Below are 13,576 nucleotides of genomic sequence, written 5' to 3' on the forward strand. Positions count from 1 at the left end.
GAACAAATTTTGTGTTTGATTCTGGATGGAATGGGTAGTAAGTGTAGGGCACAGAGCAGCAGGGAGGTGTGCTCTGATCGTGGTACTCTAAGTATGATCCGAGCAGCTGTGTTTTGAACTTTTTGAAGTGTCTGGAGTAGATATTGAGATGAACCAGACAGAATTGAATTACAATAGTCCAGTCTTGAAAGTACTAATGAACACACAAGTGTTTTACTGGCATCAACTGAAGGATATTTACGAATGGAGCTGATGCGCATCAGCTCAAGATATGCAGCCTTGCATATATTCTTGACATGTTGGTACAATATGAGAGTCCTGTCCAGAGTAACACCTAGGTTTCGTACTGACTGTGTGAATTTAATGTCGGTGTTGCTGATATTTATTGTTTGAGGTAAAGAATGTGAATGAGAAAGTCTTTGTGTTGTGATCAGAATGGCCTCAGTTTTATCATCATTCATCTGCAGCTTGTTACATATCATCCATGATTTCTCATCAGAAATGCACATATCTACACCTAGCATGGTAGTATCAACCTCAGTTGGGTGGCTAGATTTGTATATTTGGGTTCATCGGCGTACAATTGGTGAGACACTGGATGATGATCTATGACACTTGAGAGCGACTGAATGTATAGAATGAAGAGAACAGGTCCAAGAACAGACCCTTGTGGAACACTACAACATAGATTAACTGGGCTGGAGTGTATTCCATTTGCAGACATAATTTGTGTCCTGTTGACCAAGTAGGACTTGAACCACAGTAAGGCTGTATCATGAATGCCAAATACATGTTGGAGACGGTGAAGTAATATATCATGGTCTATTGTGTCAAATGCTGCAGACAAATCAAGGAGGGTGAGGACTGTAATCTTTCCGCTATCCAAGGCAGAGAGAATGTCATTACTACTTTTAGAAGAGTAGTTTAAGTACTGTGGCAAGGGCGATATGCAGATTGTACATGGCTAAAAAGACTGAATTCAGATGAGATACAAACTGGGATATAACAACCTTTTCTACGATTTTTCATATGAATGGGAAATTAGAAAATGGGCGGTCGTTCTTTAAATTGTTATGGTCTAGTGTTGAGCTCTTCAGCAGAGGCTTTACAGTGGCAGTTTTGAAAAATTAAGTGAATTCTCCGGATGAGAGAGAGGTATTAATAACATCAGTTAGTGAAGACAATACTGGATCTAAGGTGGTGCTCATTGTTTCGTATTTTGCATAGTTAGGATTTTAAAGAAAAAGAATTTTCCCGGCTTTCCTCACTGGTTATACTGGCTATTTAAAAAAGACCTTGTATATCTTAAGTATAATTCAAAGAACCTTTAATTCCATTTATTTTGGTGTGTGATTGATCGGTGTAATATGGGTTATAGAGTATACAGCTTGGCCTTACTTCAGATGTGCACCTTTCAAAAAAGTGCTAGCTCCACTTGGTCATTTTCACTTCCAGAACTTCAGAGGTAAGTTGTATAAAAAAGAACCGATAACTTTTTTTTAAATTTTATATATTTGGTAATTCATTCATTGCACTTTCAGAAGCTGATATTGTCTAGTCTGGCAAAATTCATTTTCCCTATTTTAATAGCTGCTATGGATAGTGTACTTTAGCCTAATTCAGGCTGATTTTTTAGCACAAGGGAGCAGTCATTTTAGTTAGCAGTGTGTTTAAATCATGTACAATTTCCAAAAGTACATTATCCAAAGCAATATCATCCACATTACATTAATATAGCATAGAGGCATGCCAATATTCTCTCCACTGTGCATGTTTTAAATGCAAACAACTTCACCTTACATACGTCACTCTTTCAAAAGTAGATAATAACTGGTGAGCGCCCCCTAAGCATTCAAGCAGCAGTGATGTTGGAATTGGATCAAGTTCACATGACTTTGGGGCACTCTTCATCACGATTGTACGTACTAAATCCATAGAGACAGGTTTAAATGCTCTAATGGTTGGCGCTGAAATTCTGTATCCCAACTGTATGGTGACGACTAGTCGATTGAATCTGTGTTGTCAAGAAATTTGCAAACAGGTCCGGAAGGTCGACTGGAGAAAAGGTAGTTGGAAGTGGTGTACATTTGTTCCTTGACATTGGCTTGTTAGTCATCTCGAAGAGCTCTTTGCAGCTGGAACTTTCCATGATCTTAGTACTGTAGTGGATGATTTCGCTGCATAGACTATGTTTATGGATGGCATTCTTCTTAGCGGCTTCATAGATTTGCTTATGAATAGTGAGTCTGGTGGAAAGCCAAAGCCTCTCAGCTTTACGGCGGTCTCTTTTAGCAGTGCGAAGCTGGTCCCTAACACTGCTATACCACGGAAAACACATTTGATTTGATACTCTGCACTTTGTGGCCGGGGCATGTTTCTCGAGCAATGAACGCAGACAGTTATCGAGTTGTTCTGCTGTAGGAGGTAAGCAAGTTGTTAGGTTTGCTTGGATGTCATGCATTAGTTTGGTTCCATTTATCATACGGAGGTTTCTCTTAGTAGCAAATAAAGGTGGAGGGTTAGGGACTGATACGTTAAGATGGCATATAATGCAGAGGTGATCTGATGCAAGTTCGTGAGATACCATGGAGGACCGTGGAATATTATCATCAGGTCTATGAAGAATCCAGTCTAAAATGTGACCATGTTTATGGGTGGGTGGGTGGGTTGGTTAATTGACTGTTTGAGGTTGAAAACATTAATGGAATCTATGAGTTTTTATGTGTTTGGGTTTCCGGGACAGTCAAAGTGAAAGTTGAAATCTCCAAGAATAATCAGGTTGCCACCTATCGAATTTCCATACTCCAGGAGATTCGGAAACTGCTCCAAAAAAAAAGATTCAGTCAGCTTGTTTTTTCTACTAGGAGGAGGGCGGTATAGGAAGAAAACATGGACTGACCTTTGTTCCAGTGTGAGTGTGGCTTGGATTAGTTCAAACGATGTGTGGTATAACTTGAAAGTTGTGGAGTGGTTAAGACGTTTGATCATGGAGTTCTTTGTGATGACAGCAATTCCACCTCCGCGAGGGTGGCGGGGGAACGACTTGATGGAGCAACCGGTGGGTGTTATATCCGCGCACGTGGGCTCATCGCCTGATGTTTTTAGCCATGTTTCTGTCAGAAAAGAGACGTCGATATTCTGATCGTTGATAAAATTAACTATTTCTGTGCACTTTTCCGGTGTTCCTACTGAATGGGCACTGAATAATGCAATACGCAGAGGTATCTCTTGGATAGTTGACACAAAGGTTGAAGAGTTAATAGGGATTTGAATTAGGCTATCAAAATTAACAGTTGAATTTTTAAATTGTTGAGCCGGAAAGCGTATAAGTGAGATAACTGGAATTCTTCTTCCTGTTCTACGCCGGCCAGCTTTGAAACAACGTTTCTTTTTTCGCTTATGTTTACATTTAAGTAACGATGACTGTAGTCCCAGTTCGTTTAGTCTACAGCACAATGTAGTGTGGAGAGCCAAGGAGTGGTCATTTAAAGCAATTAATGAGGGTCCATCATAGCATTAACGGGTTGACTGGCGAGTATCACGTGATGGCGGTTTGTTCAACAACAAAGGAAGTTGTAGCAGTGGAGCAAGACAGCTGAGAAAAAGTCTAATTGTTCTCGTTTCCAAAATAAGGAAACGAAGAAACACATACGAACTGAGCAGCCAATGCATGGTGAACACAATAACGAAGACGAAGACAGACAACAAGCACATAATATATCATGAGAAACGGCACAAAAAACAGAACAGCTGTTTGAAGCCGGTTAAGCGATAGCGGCCATCTTGACAAAAATAGCAAATTACTCGTAAATACAGTCGCATCGAACTTAATTTGCTAGCACCACAGAGACACTGGTTACTATTGGCATGGCCCCGACAATAATTCAGATTCGTGCACATACAGTGGTTGTTGTTGCCGTGATTCCAGTCACACCAAAACCATCAGTCGTTTCCGCAAAAGACCGCAATAGCATCAACGACCAACCACGCGCCTTCATATTTTATGATCGGCGCGGTTCTCTCGATAATTTCATCTCAGTTTCGATTTTTTTTTTCACATCGGTAAGATTGAGAGTCCGTCATATTTCTTCTATTAATAGTGCAATCGCGTATTTTAATTGTATGGCAGGCAGACCTTGTCCGGTCTTATCATCACGCGCATGTGCGATACCCACACGCACTTCTAGCCATTTACCCACTTTCACTGGTACAAATGTTTTATAATTATAGAAAACCCGTGCTTCGGGAATACTTAAATCTCCGGTGAGTGTGTGTTCTGTTGATTTGGCACCCTTGTCATCGAAAAACACATCGATTAAGCCTGCACCTTTTGCATCTAACGATCGTCTTTAACCAATAGCCTTTACCTAAACTAGTGAGTCCTTGTTGAATAATAGCTGAGATCTTTGTTTTCTCAGCTGAGTCAGTATTGGTGCAGAATATTCATTGGCGAACGTAACTGGGGTGGATACATAGGCGAATGCCAGTTCGTCATTGCAGAAATAATCCCGGAGTGCTTTTGCATCTGGTGCTGCAGTCAGCGCTTCGGCGATTTCACTTGCATGTGCAATGATTCCCCTCAGGCCTCAAATTGGCACTGGTATATCAGGGTGGTTCCAACTAGCAATTTCTACTTATACCATAGCAAAATTATATGACAGTCAATGCGAGGGTTAGGTAACACTAGTCCGATAAAACAGCCTCCCCGCCCCCAGTCTGTGTAGATACTGATAGACGATATGTGGGTTCAGTGTAACCTGTTTATTAAAATGTTCAGTTCTACTGCATGAAGATCTTTCCGGAACACACCTGCCTACAGTTTAAACACTTATTGTTATTTTGTAACAACCATATCTAGCGAGAAATTGAAAAGGCTACAGGACAGAGGGTTGTGTTATTTCACGTGGATTTACAGGGCGTCAAACATAGGGTTTGACCCGGATATAGTATGTACATATCGCCAGAAAACTCTTCAGACGAATGTTGTTCAGCAGACGCGAGAGATACCGGTATGTGTTTAAAATGTACACCGATGTATGCACATAAGGTTGACAACAGAGTATTGCAGGTTTGACTGAATAGGCGATATCAGTCCCGAAACTACCAGTCGATATTATTATAGGTGTGGGGCTGATTTATCGTCCTGGACATAATCACCTGGGGCGCTCACTCGCAGTTTGCTAAAGACACATATTTATTTCAAGGGCAGATATGTTTAGTTTAGTGTCTTTCGTCAGCTTGTGCGTTCATCTTTAAATTCTGGAAACATACAGAGGTCTGGAGGTCAAATGTAAGATCACGATGGGCGAGACATTACGTTATTATTATTAGTATTATTATTAGCTACGAGTTCCCAAGACCCACACGGTTTCATTTAAGGGGGACTCTATACACGGCGAATCTATATTAACACTAATTATCAGTTATAATAATCCAAAAAACAGGTGTAACAACCGGAGCATTCACTGCCTTCTCAGTGAGAAAAAAAAAACAATGCTCTATGTGGCAGAAGCAGTCGTTTGAAATTCATTCATGAATAAAAAAAATTATAAAGCGATTCAATCATATGACAAAATACCTCGTCGTTTTATATATAAAAGCTAAAGTATTGATTCATTTTGTGTACTCAAAAAAACAACAATAATTAAAAAGCTACTTTTAGTCAAGAATTTTTTCTCGGTTTGAATATCTTTAATTTACATTTTAGTGTCCATATCCATTCCGGAATAGGTTGTAGGCTCTGTATTAGTTTGTTGCGCTAACATTTTGTGTGGTTTTCTTCTGTATTCCACTAAAATAGGGAAATCAATCTGCTGTATATATTAGAGAATTTTTTTTCTTTATGGGTTGACAGAAAAGGCTGAGATTGCTCCGATTCATATCTAATCTTGAAAGAGTTGTTCCGCATGGGAATTCTTTGTAAAGAAAAGCTACATCGAAGGTAGATAAAAGGGGCTTGTTATTTGCTGCGAATAACCTTTGAATACGCGGAGACTAGTGTTACGGGGAAAAAAAGTCTGAATGCTTACAATTTTGCCAGGAAACCGTATAATTTATTTGCTTAACATACGAATAGAAATAAAAGCTATAATTCAGAAACGTCTTAGCATAAAATCACATTGTAAATGCTTCGATCTATTTTCCTCAAATCTTCTAATATCTCGGTTATATTTAAAAAAAATGGACAGAAAAATGTAGCAAAATGTGTCAAATTATGGCTATCTTCTTTAGTGGATTATGCCTTCATTATTCCTTTGACTTTTAAAGTGATAATCGTATATTTTAAGTGCTGCTAACATTTTTCCGTTTTTGTTTTTTGGATGGAAGATTTTTAAAAAGCTGTTATATTAAGAACGTTTCGCTTGGCTAGAGCCATTTTTAATTCTTTGTCTCTGTTAAATATTATGTGATCTGTTTGACAGTCACTGCTCTAGGTTGACGTTCCTATAAATTTTAATAAGCCTTAATTCTCCTTAATGATACATTTTTGCTCTCTGTCTGTCTTTTTCTCTCAGAGCTATAAAATAATGGTTTAATTTGAATAATTTGCTTCAGCAAAGTCAAAGGTGGTCGGTTTCTAACTGACGATGTTCCATTCAGCTGCTGTGATGTTCGCTCTCCACGTCCCTGCGTCCATCATAGCGTCGAAAACCAAATGGCACACGTGAAGTACACGGACGTTACGTTATACAAGTCTGGATGTATCACTGTTCTGAAAGACCAGCTCGAGCGGAAAATCTTGATTCCTGTGGGAAATGCCCTGATGACGATGTTTGCTGTGCAGGTTAAACTTACCTTCCTCTCTGTCTGTCTGTCTGTCTCGTTCGTTCATTCATTAACTCGTCCAGTCCTCATTCTTTGCTTATCGAGTCAGTGATTTTAAAATACGCTTTATCTATTCTGTCCATGTTGCGTTATCTTTGCAATTTTGTATTGAGACTGGTATAATTAATTCTTTGTAGATCCTTCCAGATAAAGTCACGGACAAACGATATTCTGCTCATTATTCATGGACGATGGGCAACCTGGCAGTTTCTCCCATATGCGACCATAAAAATTTACAATTTTCAACAAGGCATACTGAAGCAAAATAAATAAATAAATAAATAAATAATATATATATATATATATATATATATATATATATATATATATATATATATATATATATATATATATATATATATATATATATATATAATATCTTGTGATTCAGTGAATTTATTTCAACTATTAAACGCCATATAAACTCAACGGTAAATCTGCCAGCATGCCACAAATATGGTTGCTGATTACGTCATTAGAGATATAGCTATTTAGAACTGGTATACGTAATTTTGTATTTAGACTGGTATGTGTAATTTTTATTCCAAAGTGCAACGTTTGGTCAGTGCCGACGAATTCGCAAGAAACGATGTTCTATAAAATAGATTTTATTTTTTAGTACAAAGCTAAAATTCCTGCTAAAATTCCCAAAATATTTGTATCTTATATGCATGATACGGATAACGTTAGAATCATAGAACTTTTATATATTTAACCCCATTTTATGTCTTCTTTGTCTGTCTTTAGACTTTTCTTGAATTTCATACTCAAATATTTTTTGAGAATATAGGGCCTTGTAGACAAGACATATATAGTAAGAACAAAATGCTTCGCCCAATTTTCGTGAACTGTTATAAACAATTTCCACGCTACAATTTAAACACGTGCTTTTTTTCCCACGTTACAGTTTAAACACGTCTTTTATCAACGTTACAGTTTAAAGCCGTGTGTTTTCCACGTTACAATTTAAACACGCGTGTTTTCCGCGTTACGATTTAAACGCGTTTATTCTAAAAATAGAGAGTTTTGACCCACGGGACGCTGGAAGTACACTAATGAGAAGAGAAACAAACAGATGTTACGATCTTTTGTGTAAAAGGATACATAATAAAGAAAAAGAAAAGGCCAGGAAAATGGAAATACTGTTGTTACTGTTAAATCACACGCCAAGCGATAGCAGTGGGTGCTAAAAGGTCAAGGGAAAGGATGGTTTCTCAATAGGCATGACATGTTTATTTTGTTAATATTATTTTTGCTTTAATGAACCAGCAGAGGTCGGGGCAGAACTTCCGGTTTTCAAGAGTGAATGATTGAGTATTCTTGCTTTAGCAGAACACAGTTATACTTCTGACTGCCAAATGAACATGCTCTCGTTTATTGACAAGATCATTCAGGTGCCATCACTTGACACACACTTGCAAATTATTCTACAACTAATTACTACTTTTGCTGCGGCACGCATTAGAACTAAAGTAATGCGTTTATATTTGGTCTCAGTTTTCATTAAGGCACAGGTAGTCGGAAATTTAAGGGAAATTGCTATAAAAGAGGAATGTCAGTAGCTATTTTACCACGGAAACAAATCAAAACATGACGTCAATGAATCGATGCCGTGCCAAGTCCGGATGACTAGTGATACGCTTAAGCTTTATAAATGTTTCTGCAAAGCTTCTTGCTAGTTCTTGCTGAAATTAGAAATGAAGAATATTAGACCTGCAACATTTTTTTTTATTTCATAAAATGGCCTAAAATATCCTGGGTTAAAAAAACACAATCATTTGGTCAACATAATAACAGAGTAGAAGAGTTTATTTATATTCAAAAAGACTTTTTACGGCGACACGAGGAAAGAAAATACGCAGACATACTTGCGTTAGTGGTTACGTACATGTAAAGTTTTTTGTTTTCAAGGGTCAGGTTTACTTGTTCCCAACACGTTATTTACAAATGTCATCCATACAGTTGTCATCCGTTGGATGCAAATGCGACCAGTGATCACAACATACAGCCCCAATCATCACCATATACGGTCCTAATGCTTTCCATCTATCCGTCATCTAGTTGTCAACCGTTCGATGCAAATGCGACAGATGATCACCGTTTACAATCCCAATGCTTTCTGTCTATCCGTCATATAGTTGTCTACCATTCGATACAAATGCGGCAAATGCTCACCGCATACGGTCCCAATGCTTTCCTTTTATCTTTCTTTGCTCGAGTTGTCCATTAATATGGTTCTTCATGCAATTGCCGCCTGTAAATAAATGCCATTTTTGCAAATCCCATGCATGTACAGGTGTGACGGTAAGCATACATGGTGGAAGAAACGACATAAATATAATTTTGGAAGAAATGACGCAAACATAGTAAATATTTCGGGACTTAAAGAGATCAGTAGATTATTAGTTCATTTCAAAGTTTTCATATTCATAATTTGCCCAAATTTTTAAATTTGCATGTTCGTCAAACAAAATGTTCATTGAAATAAACAGTGAAATTGATCCCCAATATTTTCGCTTCCGCATGAAGCACTCTTCCTATCAATTCTCTCCTATCGCTTTTTTCCGTCAAAACAAATACATGTTATCGAAGATTACGTTGTCAAACGATTATCTTTACATTTAGAAATACGGTGGCTCGTTATTGCATTCGTTTTAAATATATAGAAATCTTAGTTACAGACATAAGAAGGATTTGATGCATTAAGAATGCTTGCTTATTTACTAAGGTTATTTAAGTAAATAACGATCTTCGTTAACAAGATATGCTGACCACGTTACGTCGCTAAATGCTATGGAATGTAATCTTTTCCATGCAGTCGTGCGTGTCATGCAGCTTGTTTACATAATGTTCCTACATGTAGCTAGTTTTATTTTGAAAATGGAATCATATAACAAGCTCGCGTGCAATACTGCAGGGTTTGATGCGATGACTGATTACATAAAAAAATTTTTTCCATCGACCTGACCATTCATGATAATGTGGATTTTACAAAATGATTGAAAATATCGAAATTTGATATTTTAATGTTGAAATAAGGGAGTGAACAAATTGAACTGTCAAAAAATGGATCCAACTCTTTTAAAGGTCAATATGAAATTATTGCCAGAGTCCAATATATAGTTATGGTAGAGCAGTTGGTATAGTGTCCATCTCGTAATCAAAGTGCTGCTGGTTAGATACCTGCTAAAGTCATCTCGGATCGACAGGCTAGGTGTCCTAGTTCCCATTTCCTTGGCATGTCATATGCAAATAACGTTCTGAAAGTATCTTTAAAAGCCAGCCAAGAAAACCCACGCAACTTGTAATTACCGAAACAAACGCTGTTTCCATTCGAATAAGAAATTCATCTTGCAGATAAATAGAAAGGATATTTGCTTGAAACCGTGAATAATGGATGTATTTCATCGAGTGGATGAAAATACATTAGTTTTTGACACACGCATTGAAATATATCCGTTATTCACTGGAAGCAAGCAATTTCAATTACCGTATCCCTTGTAATAAAATTAGTCGTTTACCGTTTATGTTCAGCTGTGTTTTGTGTTTATTCACAGATAAAATATATGTGGTAGCTTTATTTTCCTTCCTAATTCAAGGAAAAATAGCGCATATAAAAGCGTCTGAAAATAGCTCAAATTTGTTATAATGTTATCGACACGGCAGTGAAAACACTATATCTGATATTCGAGTGAATTATCAAAACTATTTATCTTGGAAAATCCATCAATTCACGGTATAGCATACTATTAATCTGTTATTATCTCCACGCTTTAGAGAATATTGTCAAACCATCCACTTATCTGTCCGTCTGTCCTTCGGTAGCTCTGTCTTTTGCAGTACCTCATCCAAAACAGTTGGGTGCAAGATTATGAAACGTTGCAATTGTCTTGTCCTCATGGCGACCGGCATTAAGAAGGGTAAGATTATGTACTGCTCCTCATGGCATCCTCAAGAGAAGTGTGAAGTTGAACATAAGAAAAATGTAAACAGACCGTCTCTTTTGCGCCATACCCCACACACCCCATTCCCTTTCCGTGTCCGGACATTTGTCTCTACTGGATCCACATGACAGTGACTCAGAGGTAATAACGCACGATTGGTCAAATACAATTATGCGTTTTCTTGATGTGTATGTAAGTTTGGACAGAAAATATTGTAATTAAAATATTTGTATATTTGATAATAGACCCCTTGTGGGGATCCGAAGGGCGGGAACCAAGAATGACTTCCATTTCGCATATGATTACTAAAGAGGCTGGATCACTACAAAGTTTCGTGAATTTTCTAGCGGACGTTTTAGGAGGTGTTGTGAAACTGGACAGACAGACGAATAAATTAATGCACCCCCCCCAAAAAAAGCGATATCACCGCAAAAGGAATATTACCGCAGCACTGTAAGCGAAACATTTATGTCAGTGACATGTACAACGTAAGTAAATAATTAAATAAATTACCGAATATGATTTTATAATGTATATGAAGGTCAATTGGAGACTATACTTGATGTTTGTATAAAGCATTAGGCGTGGCTTTACACCCGTGTGATTATACAGCATAAGGCGAGACTATACACACGTGTGATTGATTATACAGCATAAGCTGAGGCTACACACTCGTGTGATTATAGAACATTAGGTGAGACTATACACGTGTGATTATACACTGTATACAGCATAATGTGAGACTATACAGCCGTGCGATTATATAGCATAAGATGAGACTTTACACTCTTGTGATTATATAGCATAAGATGAGGCTATACATTCGTGTGACTATACAACATATGGTGAGACTTTACACTCTTGTGATTATATAGTATAAGATGAGGATAGACACCCGTGTGATTATACAGCATTAGGCGAGGCTATACACTAGTGTGATTATACAGCTTTAGGTGAGGCTATACATTCGTGTGATTATACAGCATAAGGTGAGGCTATACACTCGTGATTATACAGCATAAGGTGAGGCTATACCCTCGTGATTATACAGTATAAGGTGAGGCTATACATTCGTGTGATTATACAGCATAAGGTGAGGATATACACCCGTGTGATTATACAGCATTAGGCGAGGCTATACACTCGTGTGATTACACAGCTTTAGGCGAGGCTATACACTCGTGTGATTATAAATCATAAGGTGAGGCTACACACTCGTGTGATTACACAGCATAACAAGAGGCTATACACTCGTATGATTATACAGCATAAAGTGAAGCTATACACCCATATGATTATACAGCATTAGGTTAGGTTATACACCCGTGTGATTATACAGCATTAGGCGAGGCTATACACTCGTGTGATTATACAGCTTTAGGTGAGGCTATACATTCGTGTGATTATACAGCATAAGGTGAGGCTATACACTCGTGATTATACAGCATAAGGTGAGGCTATACCCTCGTGATTATACAGTATAAGGTGAGGCTATACATTCGTGTGATTATACAGCATAAGGTGAGGATATACACCCGTGTGATTATACAGCATTAGGCGAGGCTATACACTCGTGTGATTACACAGCTTTAGGCGAGGCTATACACTCGTGTGATTATAAATCATAAGGTGAGGCTACACACTCGTATGATTACACAGCATAACAAGAGGCTATACACTCGTATGATTATACAGCATAAAGTGAAGCTATACACCCATATGATTATACAGCATTAGGTTAGGTTATACACCCATGTGATTATACAGCATTAGGCGAGGCTATACACTCGTGTGATTATACATCATAAGGTGAGGCCATACACTCGTCTGATTACATAGCATAACAAGAGGCTATATACTCGTATGATTATACAGCATAAGGTGAGGCTATACACTCGTATGATTATACATCATAAGGTCAATTTCACACTCGTGTGATTACACACCATAACAAGAGGCTATACACTCGTGTGATTATACAGCATTAGGTGAGGCTGTATACTCGTCTGATTATACCGCATAAGGTGAGGCTATACACTCGTATGATTATACATCATAAGGTCAATTTCACACTCGTGTGATTACACACCATAACAAGAGGCTATACACTCGTTTGATTATACAGCATTAGGTGAGGCTATACACTCGTGTGATTTACATCATAAGGTGAGGCTACACACTCGTGTGATTACACAGCATAACAAGAGGCTATACACTTGTATGATTATACAGTATAAGGTGAGGCTATACACTCGTCTGATTATACACCATAAGGTGAGGCTATACACTCGTGTGATTATACAGCATAAGGTGAGGCTATACACTCTTGATTATAAAGCATTATGTGAGGCTATACACCCGTGTGATTATACAGTATAAGGTGAGGCTACACACTCGTGATTATACAGCATTAGGTGAGGCTATACACCCGTGTTATTATACAGTATAAGGTGAGGCGATACACTCGTGTGATTATACAGCATAAGGTGAGGCTATACAACCGTATGATTATACAGCAATAGGTGAGGCTATACACCCGTGTGACTATACACAGTATACAGCATAAGGTGAGGATTTACACCCGTGGGATTATACTGTATAAGCCATAAGTTGAGGCTTTACACCAGTGTGATTACAAAGCATATGATGAGAAAGAGAATTATATTACTCAGTAGGATACTAACTGGGGGGGGGGACGGGGGTTGCCCCTGGCGCCAGAGGTCTTGCGGCGCCAAAAAAACCTTTGGTCCATGATCGTTGTGCCGAGCGCCATTGACCCTTAGTAATTTACCCTTAGTTCAGGGTGT

At 38.1% G+C, this 13,576-nt stretch overlaps 1 protein-coding gene across 1 annotated transcript in view; it reads left to right on the forward strand.

Annotated features, from left to right (window-relative positions):
* LOC149804457 (photoreceptor outer segment membrane glycoprotein 2-like) overlaps positions 1-13,576 on the forward strand; it is a 42,905-nt gene that overhangs the window by 23,582 nt on the left and 5,747 nt on the right. The window contains exon 2 of the mRNA XM_089940640.1: positions 6,556-6,784. Coding sequence (XP_089796766.1) covers positions 6,556-6,784 — 229 coding nt within the window. The remainder of the gene's footprint in view (positions 1-6,555; positions 6,785-13,576) is intronic.

The sequence above is a fragment of the Sinohyriopsis cumingii genome, chromosome 2 (genome assembly GCF_028554795.1).
Source record: "Sinohyriopsis cumingii isolate HCF-2022 chromosome 2, ASM2855479v2, whole genome shotgun sequence".
In the NCBI taxonomy this organism is placed as follows: domain Eukaryota; kingdom Metazoa; phylum Mollusca; class Bivalvia; order Unionida; family Unionidae; genus Sinohyriopsis; species Sinohyriopsis cumingii.